Consider the following 22,037-nt stretch of genomic DNA (forward strand, 5'->3'; position numbering starts at 1 on the left):
GATGTATTAAAGACATATACATTACAATAATACATATAATGGATTTCAATTGAAATAACAAATTATATTTTAAGAGAAATAAGTTCAAAATATTACATACTTAACCAACAAAATGTATTAAACAACATTTTAAATGTTTTTACAAGTACAATAATCATAAAAGCAGTCTTATCATTATTCAAAATAAAACTTTAATTAGTATAAATAGAAAAATATACTATTTACGCTTTCCCTGTGATCCATTATGTGGTTTATTTCCATTTCTGGGACGGCTTCTTCTCTTTTTTAATAATAATTCCCAATCTTTCCGAGCTAACATGTACAACTGTAGTGCTGCTTTAGCATCTTGAACAGAACTGTGTTCTCCTTCTTGTATGCTAGCTCCAAGAAAATGTAACGTCAATCGTTTTAGACCAGGTGTTCGACCTTCTGTTAATTGCTTAAATTGCCAATACGTTGTGGTGTCTCTAATCATATGTTTGGGATGTGAAATTCTTAATACCCTTAAGTCATGCTCCAATGCATGGCCTACCAATAATTTGTTTTTAAGTATTTGTGTGACTTCTTTTTTTACTTTGACAAATAATTCTCCGTGTTCAATGTCTTCAGGTCGAATGCCACTTACTGGCGTACGATAATCTGTCACTTTTTCAGTGGGCTTGACAAACTTATCATAAATAGTTTCGCCCTTAGAGTTAACAATAGAAACACGAGCTAACATATTTCCCTGTCCGTCAGGGTGTATGCCAACCATCTCGCAGTCAATGGCTACAACTTCAATTTCTTTTTTTTCCTGCTTCTGAAACACAAAGAAGCATAGGTAAGCAAACATCAAATCAATTACACTAATCGGGTTGCAACCATAGACACTCGGATTAAGTTACCTGTACGACTGCATTGTTTAAATAACTGGCGGACGGCGGTAAAGCATTCATAAAATTTATCCAATTGTTGGCGCCGTTGGCGTTCTTATGGACCGCCGAAGCGACGTTTTTGTTCATTTTCGGCTGCAATATTGGGTAAAAAATAATAACCGGAAGTCAGTAGAATAACACGATGTAAACACGGGATCGAGTAGCAGTTACTGGCTAGTAGTCATCTGTCAGTGGATAGCGGAAAACTGGAACTTAAAACTGAACAGGAATACAGGATTCTGTGACTACCGGTATGTCACGAAAGTTAACTGGGTAAGACACTCTGGCCGGTCAGATACGAGTATACGACGTTGTGATAAGAGACAAGAGAACACATGAATTACACGACGGATAAGTAAATAAAAAACTTGTATAAATTGAATAATATATTATTGTGATAACGGGCCCCCGACAATCGTGTTGCACCCGCTTGTTGGAAGTACGTCTTGAGACCACACACTATACCACTGAGTACCAGATGGTTAATTATAGTATTTGTAGTGAGTAGGGAACTACAACTTACTGTAACAGTTGGGGAGGAATTACGGATAATACTATAATAACACAATAGAAATATTTTTGCGGCCAGTTAAGTAGGTGTATATAACAAAAACGAACGCGACAGTAAGACACTAAGACCAGCACGGAAACGACATAACCTCGAAAAGTCGAAACATCTAGAGCGGTGAAGGTATGATTGTGTATAGGAATGTTGTATTATCTATTTTAGGTTAAATTTGAGGTGGCTTTTAAAAATAATATATAACAATCATAATAATTAAATCGGCGGCGATAATAATAACAATAATAATGACGATTGACGATAAGTCGTTGCCGTCATCGGGCCAATTTAAATATTTCGAATAACGATAATATTGTTATTATTTTATTATCGGATAATACCGATTCGCGAGTTCGTTTCGTGACTCGCCACTCACGAGTCACGTCGTCACGAGTAGTTTCTAATTCGTCGTCGTCGTTGTCACTCGCCGATCGTCGTCTGTTCGTACAGAAATAGTTGACGACTCGTAGTCGGTCTCTTTTACTTATCACGTACTATTATAGTACCGACCAAAATAATATCAATATTTATTATTATATTAAATATAATATTGTGTTCGGTTCGTGCTAAAGTCGTTGTCGTCATCTCTGAACAAGTAAGTAAGTTTAACGTTAATATCTACCAAAGTTTGTGCTCTCGTTTTGGCTTTTAAGGCTGTAGAATACTAGACGTTCCAATCAGCAGTCTCTCTATTTTACTGTTGTTGGTTTATTTATCACTTCGACACAGGTACTTCTTTCGAAATATTCTAATAATTAATAACCGTTCGAATATTGTTACCTACCTACACACATGTGGCAGTCTAATTTACGTACATAATGGTTGAGTTTCTATAATCGAAGCTGTAGTGGTGCACACAATAAATCATTATAATCGTAATAATAGATCGTTCCGTCGATCGCCTCGAGGGAGACTTTTTACGTAATCAATTTCCCGGTGGCGCGACGTCTATTGTGTGAGCACCTCGCGGTTACTGTTATTGCGAACGTTGCCATCCAACACTGCAACTGATTGTGGGCTCCAAGGTAATGATGCCCCTTGGGGTATGTTTTGTCAACAAATGTAACTTTCACGGTCCACTACCTCCCTCCCATACCTTATGAATGTTATGGGTTTATTGTAATCTTGTAGATTGTGGTACTGTATTTACATGTTAAACATTAAGGATATTGTTTTTGGTCAAAAAAAATTTCGGGTTGTCGCCCTTTGATGAGTCACTCTCGCTAAACTTTCAACGCTACCAGTCTGTACGCTCATCATCCTATGGGTAATGTTTGCCAAATAATTGTCCATTGCACTGTTATTGTATGTGTTCTCACCAAATTTTATATCACTACTAGTTTTTGTGCTATTTATCTACTTTATTGATGTATGATAGTACAATGTGAAAGGTATCATTTTTTCTTAAAGTTAGTATTTAGATTTAACAATAATCATATATATTTAAAATATTTTGATATTTAACGCCGCCTACGGTTTTCCTTATAAATAAAACTAACATAAATATCCATGGATGTTACATTGTTACCTATTATTCAAAAGCTTACTTAAAGTTAGCAAGATATTTATATGTTTACATATTATATGACATTTATGTTGTTTGTTAACTTAAATTATAATTTGTTATTAAAGTAGGAAGTAAATAAACAAAATATTTTTGAAAGTACATTTAAATTATGTATTGCTGTGGTTAGCTACATTAAATAATAAAAAATAAAATAGCACTGGAATTAACATAAATCTTTTACGAACTAACTTTTATTTATTTTAATCATATTTTTTGTGTAAACATTATTTGTCTTTTTTGCCGTGATGTAATGAACCAATAATTTAACTTTTATTTGTAGTTTTTAAACATGAAAATAGTATAGTATAGGTGTATATTGATTAATTAACCAAATTATTTTATTGTTTTGTTATATATTAGCTACCTATATGTTATCCTTATAGTTGGTTTTTATTAATTTATTTTATACATAACCTACCATTTCAATTAAGTATTTTTTTGTAAACCAATTATTTATTGATTCAAATAGATTAATTTGTTGAAATCTCTTAAAGAATTTTAAATATACTGTCAACTAGTATAATTTTTTGTTTAGTGTATCAAAATAACTTTCAAGTTTTAAGAAATATAAAATAGTCATTTTTTTTTTATCTATTTCATATTATTATTTTTAGAAGTAGCTATCAAGTTAATTAGAAAAAAATGAGATACCAGATTATACACGGAAATTTCAACGTAAGTTTCTGTAATAAAATACTTGTTTAAAACTATTTTTATTGGTTAGGGCTAAAATTAAATGTGCAAAATACTTGAATACATATAGCATTTTTTTAGTTTATTTATCTAAATAATAAAACTTATTGTACTTGTACATTCACGTAGGGTTATAGGTATTCAATTTTATTTAACTACTAATTTTTAGTTCAGTTTTTTACAAAATTTTACCCAATTTTTGGATGATTTTATTTTGTTTTATTTAGTTGTTTAGTAATTCATTGTTCCTTTAGAACTTTAACAATATTATATTACTATACACTACCTAGTTATTTTATTTATTAATTATTTTAAGTACCTATCAAAAAATACATTTTTTTTAAGATATTTTAATTGTGTGAATTCAACAGGAACGATGAAGCTGATCAAGTGATTAAACCAGTGTGCTATCTTGACAGTGATGAGTACTAGAGACGCAACAGATGACCGCTATATTGACGATCCTATCCGAACGTGCAAAAAACCACCTTACAAGGTAAAGTCACCATCATATGTCAACATATCTAGATCTATAAATGGTTATACATCATCTTTAACTCAGTACGATAGCAAGAAACGCGAGAGTCGATCTAGGGATTGTAGCCCTATCAATGTACGTACAGTTAATTGTAACATGGAAGACCAAAATATTATGACGAAATGTTCAATAGCTGATACAGTTGATTATAGGACTGAATCTGCCAATTCAATAGTTGTAAACACAATCCAAAGACTTTACGGTTCTAGTGTTAAAGTGTCACCTAAGGAAAAAAGATTAAACAACATTCCTACATCAACTGTAATACAAAGAGAACATGCTGATTTACCTGTCTTAAAATTGCTCAACCCCCAATTCCGGGCAAAACTAGTAATAAATCATAATTCACCATCCCCAAAAATAAAACCTTCACAAATAACTACTAATGGTAGTGATGTAGAAATTAATGGTGGTAATTATTTTATTAAATTAGTTAACTTAGAATGTGATGCAATAAAAAAATTAATATCACAGGTAGAATGCTTATTACCAATTGCTCCTGAACATGGTCAGGCTCGTATTCAAGCAATCATTGGTAAATCAAATCTGTTAATGTCCAAAAAAATTCAACAATTTGTTGGTTTATGTGAGAGTAATATATCTTGTGCACATGATGATTTGTCTAGACCAAAAAATAATGATTTAGAAGGGTTTTGGGATATGGTCAAAATACAAGTTAATCAGGTGAAAACTGAAATGCGAAATATTATTGATATAAGTAATAAAGGTTGGCCTGATGACGAAGACCAAAACAAAGAGAAACCTATCAAAACTATTAAAGTAAAAACGAAAGCAAAAAAACCAGTTGTTTTAAATTCAAAATATGATGCGGCTAGAAGAAAAGCAATCGAAGAACAACGCAAGGCAATGAAAAACTTAAAAAGTGATGATGTTATATTTTTTTAATTATACACATGTAAAGATTAGACTGTAATATTATGTGTTAATGAGTATTATAATATTTAATTAGTAATTGTTTAACTTTTTAATTTATATATTTTGTATATTATGTCACTTGCATTATTGTAAAAACATTATTTTAAATTTTTAAACAAATTTTAAGAAAATTTAAAACAAATTGTTAATACATTATAATTATGTTGATTGAATATTTTTAACTTTTTAAAACAAGTGCACTTATAGTTAATATACATTTTGTATTTTGCTTTAACCAAACCATAGAATAAGATATAACAATTAAGACAAATTTCTAAATTAAAATTTTATATGAACAAAATAACTAAAATTGAATTACCTAATTATAAATTTTTTTTTATTATTTATAATTTATTGTTTTGCTCAATATTTATTTCCCTAAGTCTTTATTTATTTACAATCATATTTTATTTTTAAGTTATTTTCTTATCCAATATACTTGAGTATTATTTATATTGCATAAGGAATTTTAATTCCTACCCACATTATAGTATAGCTCTATCTGATCTACTTCTTGGTAGAAGTTCACAATTATATTGTAAGTAGATACTTCATGGAATAAATAATTTATCTTTTAAAATTCTTACATTAATTATTAATCCTAAGGCTTGGCTATAAGTTGTCGATTGCAGAATTTAAAGAATCATAAAAACTAATTTTTAATTTTTAAATGAGAAAAACTAAAAACTCATAACAATATTAAAATAAATATGGATTTTAATTACAACAGTCAGTTGGGTACTTAGTTTATTTTAAATTACTACTAATATTATATTATCAAATGTAAAAATAAGTTGATAAGGACCACTGTCCACTCACCAAGCTTAGCTATAGGGGGTACTGATATATTTAAAATTTAAAATTTTAATCAACAATTTATAAAATGTATAATCTGTTATTGTAATAAAGTTATTGACAGAGACTCCAGTGTTTAGCAAAACAATTTATGATTAGCTGTTGAATAATTTTTTTAAAGATTACACCTATATTATTTAATAACGACACATTTCAATACATTTATAATTTATCATTCTCATTGATTCTAATTGCTCTTGTAGTTCATGATTCCATTAAATGTGTTTAGTTTAATTTTTTTTTATTATTTTAAAAATACTTAATTTACATTATTACTTATATTATAATTATATTGATCTATTATATAGTATTCATAATTTGAATAAATATATATTTATTATCTTGTTTATTATTAAAGTTTATAGTATTCAAATTATAGATAATATTATAATCCTTATAAGTTATAAACTTTAAATCATTGGTTAATAATAGAATTTTTTGGCCCAGCGCTAGTAACGTCTTGTTATAGAAGGTACTTTAATTGTAAAAGCCTGTCTACATTGGCAAAAATATTATAGTTCAAGTTAAAAATACACGAGAACAAAAACAGATTTAAAAAAAACATTAATTTTAACCCACGTTATATTTTATAATATTATATTTGAATTTAATTTAATTTGTATACTGTATAATATAATATTTAAATAAATATATTATATTAATTGTTAGTATGTACAGTACTAACATAATGCACTTATATGTGTATATTTTTAAAATTTTAATTTTATGGCGTATATGTACCATGATATGTATATACGATGTACCATTCGAATAAATCATTTCTTTTCTTTACTTGATATATGATTATTCGGTTTATAACTATATTAAGATTATTATATAGCTACGTTAAAAATTAGGGTTCTGGTGACTGTGTTTAAGATGTTTAAACAATTAATAATGTTGTAACTTACTGTTTGGGATTTTTAAACATTTAATGAGTATTTATAATGATAACATTAATTAGTATTTTTCAACGATTGTTGAAACTCGAAGTTGTCTAACATTGATTACGATGACATAAATGTACCAAGGTGTGACTGTGCAAGGTTTTGAATTGAAACTCGTCTTTATAAGTGTAGACCAATTTGGTATCTATTTTTTTATTCGTAAAATAAATAACATTATTTTTAGGTATATTTATTATTTACTCATATTTTATGAGTTTATATTTTCTATACGTATATTTAGTTACATTGATTATATTAAGTGTATAAAATAGCTACCTATCTAAACATTGTAGAAGAAATAATAACTTTTCGAGGATAAATTCATTTAATAAAGTCTATTGAATTTAGAAACAATTACAGAGATAAACAATAGTACCATTTATAATAACAAACTTTTTTTTGTAGGTATACTTAGGTCAATATGTACAATGTATGTACATCAATTTGTTCATGATTTTAAAATCATAATACAAAACATAAATATTTAATTGATTTTTCTATGTAATGTTAAATTTATTTTAGTTAGCAAAACGCTGTAAACGATCCTTATATTTGTATTTTATATAGACGTAAAACATAACGCAGATTCAATAATAATAATTTAAATAGTTACAATAAATTTGAAAATTATTATGTAAACTTAAATGTATGAGGTCTTTTTGAATACAAAATGTATTATTTATTGGAAAGTCTCGGGTAATGCTTTTCAAGTACCTACGAATTCCGTATCATACGTTAGACTTAAAGAATCAAAAATTTAAACTTATTTTATATTTTTAATAATTTTAGCACCTTTTATAATTTGTATTTTTTAGGTATCGTATTAGTTTTTAGTATAGGATTACATAGTATGGATTTGTTATTACAATTTAATTGGTAATTCAAAATGTTATAGCTCAAAAAATGTTCCGATCATAACATTTATTATTATTCTATTCTGATTTCGATACGCTAATAATGTCTTTCAACAGTTTAACGGCCGTTATACGTTCTGTACACGTACAAACGTAGAATTATATTTAATATAAACTAAATTGTACAATTTTATATAGTTCTTCAGATTTTTAAAATCAAATAAAAATTACAAATAAATAGAATAAAAATGTATAAATTTATTTTATTAAGGAATTTATTTTTATTCTTTTGTGCATTTTCAGATAGCGTTTAAGGCATTACAGTCCGGGCTTTAAGTTTTATAGAACTATTATTTTTCGACGGAACGATTTGTCTGGTCTGACCATTTCAGATATGTAGCCAGTAGGTTACGTATAATGTAAACACTAAATTGCACGTAATATATGTTTTATACAAAGTCTGGAATTGTGTACATTTCAACTGAACAATGTTGCTGTACAAAGTAATTAGATTGTACAAGTTATACATTAAACGATTCGCGATGCGTACAACAATCATTGTGTACAAATCACAAAATGTATAAACGTATTCTAAAAATCACATTTTAACCACGATCATACATTTTTTCATGTAAAAAAAATATTATAAAACTACGTACTACTAAAATAAAATATAATTTTATATAGTTTGTCAAATATGTCAGCATAAAAATCACTGTAAGTCTGTAGGTTCTTACATATTATTGTATCATTATTTATTCTTACGGCCAAGTGAGTCATGGCAGCGAGAGTTGCATAATACATTTTTAATGGTCTTAGTAATATGTAGTTTTATAATAATATATTTTTTTCTATGAAAAATTGTATAATCGTGGTTAAAATGTGATTTTTACAACGATTGTTGTGCACATTGATAAATGTACGATTCCGGTCTATATGTAACATATATTTATTTATCATTATTATTAATATATGTATTTTCATAGGTCATAGATATTAAAGATCTTTATATTATTATCTTTATGGACAATCACCCGCACATTCTAAAAGTCGTTTACATTTCCTATACATAAAATATAATGGAAACTAGAAATAATAATATTGCTTCTCTCCTAGCTAGTCTCAAAACATGTGGTTGGTGAGAGTATGAATCACCACTATCATCAGTATCATCTCGAGGACAGCACTGCTGTGCGCATAGGGGTTGACCAGCGTCCCGCCGCACAGAGCACGTATACACAAAATTATATGACAAGCGCGGGCCATTATAGGACTTTAAATTATAATAAATTGAATTGGACATTGTTGATTTATTATACGTGCATTGTAATCGTTTAATGTGGCGGAAAAATTCGGTTTAATTGGACTCGTGGGCGAATGGAGTCTCTCGTCTGTAGTCTTTACCCACACTGTATATACAGCGTGTATCGCGAAGATCTGATAATAGTACATGGAAATTAGATACTTTAAATTAGGTAGGTATGTAAATCGTCAGATACTTGCCGTATATTGTAGCGGCGTAAACGTAAAACCTCGTACTACGATATTAGTGATTTACCTGATACACCTATAGCCGTATAGCTACTCGGGCCGTATCCGAGAGGGGGGTCGGGACCCGAAAATCCTTCTATATTTTACATATTTTGTTTAAAATAACTATTTATTTTTAATACCAACATAAATATTTTCAGTTATAAATGGCTTAAACTACAATTAAATTAACTATTCACCGTTATGTATCATAATATTAAATGAACATATTATTATAGCGTCTAATAATATTGATGGACAACGGCCGTTATCGATGTCGGTCGGCGACGATTAACGGGTTAACAACATTATTAAATTTGTGTAAATTAAAAATATCGGTATAATATTATACCGTCGTTCGCCAGAATTGTGACAAGTACATTATTTGTTCATAAGAGGATAAATTATTTGTTGTCTTGTTTCAAAAAAATAAAAAATGTCAAAACCTAAATTCATTAAAATCACAATATTCATGCTTTGGAAACTCCCTCCATACCTGAACAAATTTTTGGATACCGCCTTGCACATACAATCTATACGTATATAGATAGGTTCGCCGAAACGGCTTCGTAGGCAAAAAAACAAAAAAAAAAAAAAATCATATTATCGCAAAACTCGAGACATACCTAATTTATTATTACGCGTTTAATATGTGGTGGCGTTTACGCTGTCGGAAACGCCTACCCATTGTCCGTGAATTAGCCTCATCGCCGAAATCGTAAATAGGCGCCTCTACCTACCTCATATACTTCGAGACGTGTTACGAATATGTTCTGTTAAAATCGTTTTAAGTGACTAAAATTATATTATTAGCGTGCCCGAAACACTTTTGCGTATAATAAATACATACCCACCTGTGGAGCTGATGCCCTCGATCGAGCACAAATATGTACGGATAGTATATTATAATATTTATCTACAAAAACAACTCGTACATGCAGTTACTGCACGAATAAAACTATATAAAAGGGGGGAGGGGTCTGCAGCTTTCGGACCACAAAACAATTTTGTTTAATCCACGCGATAAATGTATATAGTTTGTAAAACAAACCAACGCATACGCCTAGTCCATATCCAACGAGAACGTATTATTGTGCTCGTTATATTTGTTGATGTGAAACCAGTATTTTTTTTAATCATTGCGCACAACACATTTTGCAATATACAACCGACATTCTATACTATGGTATCTAGTGTTAACTGTATCCAGTCTTACTGTAAACAGTTTATACTGTACTTTCCTTAATATGTTTGTTGTACAAAAATAAAATATTTATTAACTATCTATACCTATTTTTATACTTTTCTCGTGTCCCTCGATAACAACTGCAGTGTAAACAGGTATACGTTTATAGCTTTTGTTGTAAAAAAGTATCATGTTTTTCGTTTCGACATTTAATCAGGTATAATTTCCTCGTACCGCAGACGATATTTATTATTTTTGTATTGGATTCACGGCAAATAAAAATATAATTTATCGTTGGTGTTTTCATTACCCATATTAATAAATGACAAATAATAGTTTTAACAGAGGTTTAATTAATAGATATTACTATTATATAATTAAACATAATATAATATATTATAATTAATTCGTTACATATTATGTAGGTTATATGCCCATTCGAACGAGTAATGACGCGCAAGTACATTTATAATTTATGTATGTGTCTGCAATAACAGCGAGGTTAAAACAATATTAACTTAGAAAAAAACTACCGATGCGATTAGTGTGCACACAAAATGAATAATATAATATGTTGTAACCCGATGTCGTGGACGGAAACGAATTATTTAGAACAGGTACCTATTTCGAATTTTTGTATACATATATCTGGTTTAAATTTTAAAATAAACAAAAGAAATTTATGAAAAAAAAAAATTATCACACACCCAATACTCATGTACAGGTCTTGCAAACGTTCAATTCATTTCGCATGACCATCATTGCAGTTGTATACATATTATGTAGGTAAATACAGTTCATAACATTTACAATAAACTTAACAAAAATATTCCCATTTACTTTAAATGAAAATATAGTATATTATCGAAATTATACCCCTATAGGCTATATCGATATATTGACACGTGGTACAGTGTACGAGTGTACCATTAAGTATAGATAAAAGGTACGTGCTATACCGTATATGATGAAATACAAATAATATTGTATCATAACAATTAGAGACCGTATTTTTATGCAAAATATATTGTAGAATATGCACATATCTGTACATCATTAAATTCCGAAAATATGCAATGAATATGCATCAGGTATTCGTATTATATTTGTGAGTAAAACTTCATAATGACGATACAATGTTTTTAAAGACGTGTACACCTATGCATTGTAACTATTATGAGGTATTTTTAATTTTTTTATTAATTTATTTTGAAACAATTTTAATGGCATTAATATTTTATATTTATATATTATGTATTTTTAAAGAAATTAGTTAGACATTAGATATTACGAAGCATTTTTATTTGTTGCGAGAAAGGTTATAGCCGTTATAGGCCTGTTAGGTACGAACAATAATATTATTAACTTGTATTGGTTGTGCACACACCATCCTTATTAAAAGAGTAAATTTGCAAAATAAATTTAACTTACCGTTTGGTGAAATGATCTTGAAGTTAAGTGTTACCCGAAACGAAGTATAAAATAAATATCAATCTATAAAACATGGTTTTTGATTGTGACAAAATTTTGATCTGAAGAGTGTTTTAAGGAAATCGAGTTGAATATTAGCCTGTTTATGTTAAGCTTTAGTATGGTTAGCCGTGAGTTGCTTTTTAAGAAATAGACCTAATAGTATTTTGTTGATAGTTGGATTGGGGTTGGCTTTTAATTTATTTGGAATTGGTAATATTCATTGCAACTTAAAGTGAAACTCACTTGAATTGATATCTCTTCGTTTATTTTTATTTTTCAATCATTTGCCCAGTGTGCAATTTTGTTCAAGTGGGTTTGGAGATGGTTACTTATAGATTTTTTTTCTAAACAATTGTATGTACATTATATTATATCGAATAGCTACTATGACGAATAGTATTTTTGTAAACAAATATAATACAACTTTTAAAATCAGTTATGTTTTGGCTGATTATACAATTTTAATCATTTAACACCTAAGTCAGATACTTAAATTTACGTTTGTTTGTTAAATTAAAACTGACATTAAATGATTGTTTAAGTAGGTATAATATTTTTGCTCGTATGTCTTACCTTTATTATACGTTATAACTAAATATTATTATTATATAATATTAATTATTATACTTTAAACGTCAATATAAAATGAATCTGACTATTTTTAAATTAATTTAAACAGGCCTATATTTTTAAATATAAACAATTGTGTGCAGGTAAAATTGAACTGTAATAGTTATAAATAAATTCGGAAAACGGATTTGCATATTTTTTTTTATGAAATACCACGAAATGCAGCAATTCTGTAAATTTGTATGTGATATGCATATAGAGGAAAAATTATTTTTGTATATTTTAAATTTTTAATGCTTTAAAGATTATTGAATGAATACCTATGTTAATTTTTTTCAGTATTTATCATCTGTATTCACTTTATGTACAAGTATATTTTGTTTTTTAATTGTATAAAAATTTGTTTTTTATTTTTATATTAATTTTTAAAATAGTAATTTGCGTAATTTTCTAAACTATTTTTAATATTTCCTACACTATGTTTTCAGTCAACATTTTATCTGATTTATTTTTATTGTTTTTTTCTGTGTTTAATAACAACAGTATATTTTACTATAGGCGGATTTTTAATTTTGATTTGCAAAATAAATTATCAGCATTTTAATAGAAACTCAACTGTCAAACTGTCAAACACTCGTCAGTCGTTTGTTTTTTAATGCATGTTATCATTATGTTATTTTATGGTATGAAATATTATTTAATCGGGGTCACATAATTTCGAACAGATTACCTATCTGAATTTTAATAAGTATTCATTTTGGCGATGAGAAAAAACATCAAACATTAATAGTTAATTTTGAAGAACATGGATTATTTTAAATTTCTATGATATCACATTCTATAAAAATTTTAAAATTGACTTTTTGTTCATCACATCTAAGTATCTGATCCAATTACATGAATTTATTTGTGTTATTTTTTGGACCGAACTTTATGGCATTTAATAGTAATTATTAATAAATAATTATAATAGTTTTGGTCTCTTTTAGTGATGAGGCATAGGTGTGATAGGAATGTATTTTTATAATTGAAATATGTTAACATTATTTTTACTACTTTCTATTAGGTGTCTATACAAATTAATGTTTTTAAATAATATATATCTACTTTAAGTTAAATCACTTACATTCTTTTTAGGTTTGATTATACGTTATTTATAAATTCACCAAGCTTACGTTTAATCATACATGTAATATGTATATAATATCACGTATCATATAATTCAATTACTATCATATACGCCATAAGTTATAATTTAACCTACTTAAAAGATAAAACGTTCAGAAAAAGGCCAACTTCGCTGTAACAGTACTTAAGAGTTAAAATATTAAAAATTGTTTATAATACTTTCAAACTATATAGCCACATAGGTAACTATATCAGGCACATTTTTTCCGTCAAATTTAATTTAAAAATGTATATATACTTAATCTACATTATTTTACCGTGAATGTTCTTTATAGAGAAGAGTAACGGATAATAGGATAATTTCGAGTTTTAAATTATTTGAATTTTTCATTTTTACAGTAAATTTTGACATGGAACGTCATTACGTCAAGGAAAATAACAGAATTAAATTAATTATAAAATTACAAATAATACGATTTGCTTTTGTTTCCTGTGCTTTTTATACAATTAATGTGTTTTCAGTCCCATAATTACATTTATTCAAAATGTAACGTAATGCATTTTAAATATATTATCAGGTCTTATTTGTAATTATTATATTATAATATATTTTTATCATTATTTTTAATCACTTTATTGTTTTAATTGGTTGTGTAGGTGCTGCATTCCTAGACTTTTAAGTAGCAGACGGTTGTAAGTCATCATTAATCGGCATCAGTAATGATCGGAATACGGTCTTCGTTACGTTTTAAAACGACCGCTTGTAAAAAATCTCTGGGCACCGTGTTTAAACAGATGAATAAAGATACCAAGCAGTTATTCGGTGATCTATTGGAAACGAACAAAACGCGAAAACATCGTTTGAAATTGGCAGAGAAAATCGTGGGCGACGAGAAGGAAAAAGAAAACAATTACCTCAATCGATTAAAGTCAAAGATCAAACCGACGTCGGAAGGTATACGGAGCTTGCCTGCAGCCAACTATAAACATATCATTTTAATTTAAATGTTTATCTTACCGTTGTACAATGTAATTTATAGATAATATCAATAGTATGGTAAATGATTCAAAGCAGAATTTAAACCAAGAATACTACGAAAAGCTCACCGTCGAAATACCTTCCGAAATGATTATTCACGAAACCCCAAAACGTGATCTACCTTCAGTAACAAACATTCTTAATACCACAATGTCAGAGAAGTCAAAAGCAGCTTTAGAAAATTGGAAAAAGAGTATGATTGAAAAGCTAGGAGAAGACGGTTTTAATAAATACAGCAGAGGTAACATTTGTGTTTTAGAAAAGCAACTAAACTTTTTTTATGGTTAAAAAAAATAATATAATATGGTATCTGCTATACTTAAGTACTATATACATCTGAATTAATGCTTTCACTATTGTGTAGTCGAACGAAAAAAACATTTTATTGGCTTATATAAAATTCGGAAAATGTCATTATTTTATAATAATACAAATAGTTTTATTTTTCTATAAACGGCGAAACAGAAAAATGCGTGGATTAAATTATAATACACCGCTACTCAGTAGTATAAAAATAATAATTTCTTATGCTTAATTTTATAAGTTTTTTTCAAATATCAATTTTGACTAAAATGTCTAAAATTAATTTTACGATTTTTGGTTTTCTTATTTTTCAAACTATTAAAATAAACGTAAAATCCTCGTAAAATGTAATAACGCACTTAACATTTTTATCAGAAGCAAAAAAATTACAAGAATTGAATATTAATAAGTTTAAATGTTTTTTTTATGATCTGGTTTTTACTGATTACACAAATTAATTATGTTAAGTACCTACTCATGTATTAATATTATTATTTATCATTATTACATAATTATTATAAATTATAATACTTCTTTGCGGTCTTTACGGTTAGAGAAAATGGGATTAGAGTAAATAAGATAAAAATGATATAGGCAACTTATTTTAATTTATAGGTATTAAAGATCTATAATATAATACATTAAAATATACAGTAATATTTTTTAAACTTTGAACATTTATTATTTCAAAAATATTACATTTTTGGCAAATCTTATTTTTTGCTAATTTTAAATAGGTACATACAATTTTAACCTAATCTAATGCAGTGACTTTAGATTCTGAATATAGCGATAAATATATTGATTTTATAATGATCTGTTTTTTTCACAGTTTGGGACAGTAAATATGTTTTAATTTCCAACTTGGGGAGAGGGTTGTTTCTGAAAGGAAATTGAATCTAGTATGTTCTTTAGAAAGTAAAAATATAGTAATACTTATAGTATTTTTAGGTACTTGTGGTACTTTAAAAAATAACTGGAATTCATAAAAAAAAAAAAAATGAAAGAAAAACGGTTATTTTTATGAAAAATAAATATTCTATAAAATCTCTGTTTAAACAAAAATAAAATACCACAGATGATTGGCATATTTACCTAATTTTTATGTGAACAATTTCTACATTATGGAAAATAATCCAAATATTTCGAATTGTTGAGCTATTTTTAGACATTTTCCATTAAAATTTTTTTTTTATAATTGTCGATTAAGAATTATGCAATTGGTTGAACATTTAATACAAGACTCTTCATAAGTTATTCTACGTAAAATAAAAGAAAAAAATTACTGAAAAGTCAACTTATTTTTTATGAGCGTGTTAATAAAGTTCAAATTCGCATCATCTGTTAAGTAACTATTTCTCCTCAAACGTTGATTTGATGGTTTATTGTAATTTAAAAACATTTAACAGTAGGTATTTAAATTTTTTTCCAACTGTTTAAATTATTATCTATGTACATGACAAAGTTTTTAAAATATTTAAACTTTTCAAGCTATTTATATTAGACACAATAAATTTACGAATTTTATTTTTTTATAACTAATAATAACTATCGATAAAAAATTATTAAATTTGCTAGTTCCAAAAGCTTGAAAATTTAATGCGAAGTTTATTATTATATATAAATTGTGATCATCACTATTTAAAAATATTGAAAATACACGAGCATAATTTATTTTTATAAGCATTTGAATCTTATCTAACACATCCATTACAATGGCTTATTTGACACTTATTGTAGGTACAGCAGAGCGGTATCTATTGTTTACTTTATTAGTTTGTGAATCCATGGATTGAGTGATGCATCACTACCAACAATGGTTTCCTAAATACGAGATCAATTAGTATGTTTATTGTAATCGAATCAAAAACAAAAAATTACTTATAATTGGATATTATACTATAGCATTTTGAATTATTATTTTCCAAAAAAAATCCTGAATTGTAGGTAGTTGAATTTTTCGAATTGCTAATACTTTTTGAAATAACAAATATTCATCGTTAAAAGAATCACTCTGTATCACACTATTAACTCGGCTCAAAGATCCCCTTTTTCGAACCGCATATTTCACCCCCTTATAATTACGCCACTGCTTCTATATTGCATTTATACGCAGATGTATACGATATACGAAATATTTAATAATACATATTTTGTTTTCGATCTCGATATCGGATGAAAAAATAATTTTATTATTTGAAAATTCGATTTAACACCGTAAATCCAATATACTGTCGGACATAATATAATAATGCACCAGTGAATTGTTACGCAATCCTAAATAGCTATAGTTTGCTTTTCCGAATAATTCAATTCATATTTCATAAAATAATGTAAAATACCTTTATTATGTATCGTAGACGTTATGAATATTTTTTGCCATATTATACGAGAACTATAATAATTTATAATACCTACAATATTAGCTGTTATAATATAGTACTATTAGTACCCGTTACCTCTAATCGGATATAAAGATTTTTAATTAAACTATTTTAACCACTTAAAAATTAAATACAATTTTCTATATACTTTTATAATAAACCACCAAGTGTGTCATTAATTTTTAACTGCAGTACTTACCTTTATATTATTTTTACTATTAATTTTTAGTGTATTGTGCTTTTGAAATAAAGCTTAGAGTGGTACAACAGTATACTTTATTTTATTACATTTCATTATTTTTCCAAGTCGGGTGTAGTCTGTCGTTTTAATAGTTATTTTTTACTTAGAATTCGGGTGATTTTCCTTCTATAATATTTTAAAGTGTTCCGTTTAAATTGCTAGTATAGTTATATAGCGTATTATTTAACCTACTTGGAGAGACATTATGTTAAAATTTTGCAGACCATCTAAGTAAATAGCTAACCAATATACATATTATAATTCAACATCGTTGTTGTAATTTAGCGCCGGCGTCGGTATTGACCCGCTGGAGTGAATTCCGAGAGAAGTCGCACTCATAATAATTTATTGGTACTCTCTTATCGTATAATAATATGGAATAATAGTAGGTATATATATATGTATAGGTAGGCACATAATCAGAATTAAATTCACGACGGCGATATAAGTTCGACGAAATGTACACAATCTAAACAAGTAATGATGCATAGCAATGATGAATACTGAATTTCGCGGAAAATGCAAATTCGTTTACGCGATTAAAATAAATGCATTATATAGTGCAACGCGCTGAAAAGTGTAATCGTGACATTAAGCAGCTGTTATACCATATTATCACAGCGTATAATAATTTTGCATTAACTAGCAATCTGTGTACGGAGTTATGTATTGTGAGCTCTAAATCCTCCCGATCAAACTAATTTTTTTTTTTTACTGCGACACTCGTTTGCTGCAGTCGTCGGCTAATCGGCGGAGGACTGTTTGACGAAATTAAATACACAATATTATTCTTTACGATAATAATATGTCCATTAACAACACACGTACACGTGCGAGCGCTCGAATGTCTCGATCAGTATAGTACTTAGCTTTCTAAAATTATTTCAACAATGTTTCATTCAGCGCAGTATATATATATAATTCAATCTGCACAGCGGCGTGAGCCGTTTTAATCACAAATGGAAAATCGTTTAATTTGATTGTAACTGTGCTGCAGCAGCTAGGTATCGTCTCTACGGCTTTGAAAATACTCATAAAAATGGGGCGTGGAGTGGAGATAATTCCCCGCGGAGTTTATTTTGGAGAAAACGCCACTGTGAAATACCTGAAAGTTGAAATAGCTAGTCCGAAAGCTCATAAAATTCTGTTTTTGCAAAATACGGTATACTACTATTAATATAGTTGCACACACCGTGGGCGTTTGTTGCTTATTAACAATGGAATAAATACAAATTATATTATTTGTTCGTGTCAAGTCATTCATTTCGAATGATCGTACTTACAGGCAGCTCTGCAAGTACGTTATATCATGATGCGAGAACTGCTTACCTGTACGGGAGACACTGCGGTGATCATACTGGAGTTCGATTCGAGTCTAAATCGAAAAATAAAATAATAAAAGATCGACTTATCGTACCTCTATCTGTATATCTAAAATTAATTCTCAGACGATAAAGATAACATTTAGATAAACTCCCGGAGAGGTATATTTATAGTAGTTTAAAATTAAAATATAATATATTATCGTAACACTTTTCAGTAGAATATCAGCAGAATCGATGTGCCATCACTTATAAGTTTTGACGATATAAAAATTCTTTAAACAATATCGATTAATCTAAACCCTATTATTTAAGGCTATAATTTCTCTACTCATAACCCGTACACATCGTCGGTTTATATATTATTATAGGGTTATTTATATAGGTACCTACGTATTATAGGTTTTACTACCTATAGCTACTCTGACAAAATTAATTGTAGATATGTATTGAAATGTATACTAATAATGTCTTATTGATTAGTCAGTGTAATATTTTTTATGAATTTGTTTGGCTTATTATGATTGAGCTGGAATACAATTGACATTTATGATGGTTTCAACGGGTTTCAATTTTTTTCTGGTTTAAGTTATATCAATTATTTTGGTTAAAAAGGATTAGGTGTGGATTACGTTTTCTGATTATGGGTACAAGCTACAGCTACTGTCATTGTTAGTCATCCTATAATATTGTCCAAATATTTAGATAATATGCATTATAATTATTTTTAAACTTTATTGATTTTTTCGTGCCAGGTATTTAATTTTGCCCGTCATCGTTATAATTTATTTTTTTTTACACGGCGTGAACTGTGCTTTTTTTAAATTAATATTTTCTTTTTTATGTTACAAGATTTTTATTCAATTATTATCAACGATGGTTTTTTTTAAAAATACTTTTTTATAAAGCGCAATAGAAATTATATTATATGTATAGTATATGTAAGTATAATATGTTAGTAGATTGAAACTTTTTAGGCTTACACCATACACCAAACAGGATCCTCGAAATTAATTTATTGTACCTGTACCGTATTGTAAAAGCAAGTTTTATACAAACAAAAGTGTTGTGAGCAAAATGTTTCTACGCTACTATTACAATAATTATAGGTGTACGTACAACTCGTTGTAACATTTTCAGAACTAATGGCCATGGGAAGCGCTATGCATAGTAAAATACGGTCACATTTAACCGGCTGCCCACCGAACGTAAGCCATTACGAGGAAGTAGAAAACTGTTGGAAAAGTTTGGATGCAGTTATAAAAAACGTTTCGAAACCGATTTTGGTGGAAAAAATGGTCGTACACGACGGATTGTCGTACAAAGGCATCGTGGACTGCGTCGCGTTTTATAAGTAATACTAAGTAGTACTTACTACCTACACTTAATATGAATTAATGAACTGATAAAACTATAGTATTTTTAACGTTAATACTGCAAATCGGTTATAATAATGTACATAAACGACGATAATTTCTCGACATGTTTTTTATAGAAATATTCCTGTCGTGATTGAATGGAAGAAGTCGTCACGTGATAAATCGAGTTTGCAGGCGACGTATGATGCGCCTATTCAATTGGCGGCTTACATGGGAGCTGTGAATAACGATATTTCCTACGACTTTAAGGTAAATTGTATAGTACGCGATTTTTGTTGAATTAATTATTTTCAAATTTTTAGAAAATAACTTTTTTTTTTTTTTTACCGATAATTAATTACGTTTACGATATAATATAATGTATATATATATGATATACATGATACGCATTTACTTTCAAAGTTTGATGTATAAAAAATAATGGATGATGATGATTCTGTCTGAATTCGCGTTTTACAAAGTTGTGTTCATGTTCAGACGTTATTATTATTATTTTTTTTTACTATTATAAACATTAATTACGAAACGCAACTTTTTTTTCGGTACGTTTCGAGCGTGTTGTTATTGGCATAATAGAATATATGATACGCGCCATGTACACGATATACCTATTTTATTTTCGAGTGAGTTATGGGTCTCTGGGAAAATTTAGTGGATTATTCGCCATCATATACGCGTGTTCCGTGATACATTTTTTTTTCGGACGGTGAAAAAATCTCCGGGACCAAAAAAATCGCCGTAATTTAAGGCGGTTATGATACTGATGGTAGGCGGGTAGACAGAGGTTTCGTTATTTAAGTTTCGTCGTATACCTATAATTTACACTATATAGGTACCACGAAATTGTTTTTGTGTAATAAGCCTATTTGTTATTATATAAATAGAATGTATTTTGCAAAGATCCACGCTTAAAGCTTTTAAAATTATTAATATATCATGTAATTTTATTATTTAGGTCGAAGAAGGATTAGTAGTCGTCGCATACAGCGACGGTCATCCGGCCAACGTTTTTAAACTGACGAAACAGGCATGCCTTGATTATTGGACGATTTGGATGAAAAGACTGAATAAATACAAACAAATTCAAAGTAGTCTTAAATAATTATTGTTATAGTCCAATTAATATAATTGAATACATCAAGGAATTGATTAATTCGTTTTTTCTTCTTCTGTTTCATCCGTAACTTTTACATTGTTGGTAATTTTCACGAAATTCTTACTGAGTCTGAAAATCAAAATAAATCAAACATAAATAATATGAAAAATCCATTCAACATCATTTCTATAATGCGTGATATTAATATTAGGTATAAACCGCATGGTATGTTTAGGTATGTATTGTTTTTTGATATATTTATATGTATTAAGTTATTCAGTTAAGTACTATAATATTTATCTGATAAATAAAAAAAAATTAATAAATAAACTTTTAAAAAATAGTATACTTCTTATATTTTACTAGTTATATTTTTGATTATATTTTCATATTTTTAAAAACAATAGGGTTTTGGCAGTACAATTTTGTCATCTATAACTTGACCGTATTTTTTTTATTTTTGTTTTTTCATAAAATGTGTTATCTATAGGTATGGTATATAGTTAAATTTTATTTATTG

General features: G+C 28.1%; 3 protein-coding genes across 5 annotated transcripts; 2 read left to right on the forward strand and 1 right to left on the reverse strand.

Moving 5' to 3' along the window:
* Positions 1–98: 98 nt before the first annotated feature.
* On the reverse strand, positions 99–1,504 carry LOC113549596 (RNA exonuclease 4-like). Its single transcript, XM_026950974.1, has 2 exons — positions 885–1,504; positions 99–799 (listed from the first exon to the last, which is right to left on the reverse strand). The coding sequence occupies exons 1-2, from the start codon at positions 999–1,001 to the stop codon at positions 218–220; spliced, it is 699 nt and encodes a 232-aa protein (XP_026806775.1). The 5' UTR covers positions 1,002–1,504; the 3' UTR covers positions 99–217.
* On the forward strand, positions 1,472–5,269 carry LOC113549593. Of its 2 annotated transcripts, none has more exons than XM_026950971.1 (2): positions 1,472–1,605; positions 4,108–5,269. In XM_026950971.1, exon 2 carries the CDS (start codon positions 4,158–4,160, stop codon positions 5,178–5,180), a length of 1,023 nt encoding a protein of 340 aa, XP_026806772.1. In that variant the 5' UTR covers positions 1,472–1,605; positions 4,108–4,157; the 3' UTR covers positions 5,181–5,269. The 2 variants fall into 2 exon arrangements, with proteins under 2 accessions (XP_026806772.1, XP_026806771.1); XM_026950970.1 differs by lacking the exon at positions 1,472–1,605 and adding an exon at positions 2,118–2,743.
* On the forward strand, positions 1,625–21,551 carry LOC113549595 (mitochondrial genome maintenance exonuclease 1-like). Of its 2 annotated transcripts, none has more exons than XM_026950973.1 (6): positions 1,625–2,075; positions 14,411–14,708; positions 14,794–15,033; positions 20,183–20,396; positions 20,538–20,670; positions 21,377–21,551. In XM_026950973.1, the coding sequence occupies exons 2-6, from the start codon at positions 14,474–14,476 to the stop codon at positions 21,521–21,523; spliced, it is 969 nt and encodes a 322-aa protein (XP_026806774.1). In that variant the 5' UTR covers positions 1,625–2,075; positions 14,411–14,473; the 3' UTR covers positions 21,524–21,551. The 2 variants fall into 2 exon arrangements, with proteins under 2 accessions (XP_026806774.1, XP_026806773.1); XM_026950972.1 differs by having other exon boundaries at positions 1,625–2,071.
* The last annotated feature ends 486 nt before the right edge of the window (positions 21,552–22,037 follow it).

Source organism: Rhopalosiphum maidis, chromosome 1, assembly GCF_003676215.2.
Source record: "Rhopalosiphum maidis isolate BTI-1 chromosome 1, ASM367621v3, whole genome shotgun sequence".
Taxonomy (NCBI): domain Eukaryota; kingdom Metazoa; phylum Arthropoda; class Insecta; order Hemiptera; family Aphididae; genus Rhopalosiphum; species Rhopalosiphum maidis.

Bases quoted from the DNA above. Each gene is read 5' to 3' on its own strand.
- LOC113549596 (XM_026950974.1), bottom strand. From the start codon at position 1,001: ATGAACAAAAACGTCGCTTCGGCGGTCCATAAGAACGCCAACGGCGCC. The intron at 800-884 runs GTAACTTAATCC...TTTGTGTTTCAG, and splicing joins TAAACAATGCAGTCGTACAG to AAGCAGGAAAAAAAAGAAAT.
- LOC113549593 (XM_026950971.1), top strand. From the start codon at position 4,158: ATGAGTACTAGAGACGCAACAGATGACCGCTATATTGACGATCCTATC.
- LOC113549595 (XM_026950973.1), top strand. From the start codon at position 14,474: ATGATCGGAATACGGTCTTCGTTACGTTTTAAAACGACCGCTTGTAAA. The intron at 15,034-20,182 runs GTAACATTTGTG...TAACATTTTCAG, and splicing joins TTTTAATAAATACAGCAGAG to AACTAATGGCCATGGGAAGC. The intron at 20,671-21,376 runs GTAAATTGTATA...TTTATTATTTAG, and splicing joins ATATTTCCTACGACTTTAAG to GTCGAAGAAGGATTAGTAGT.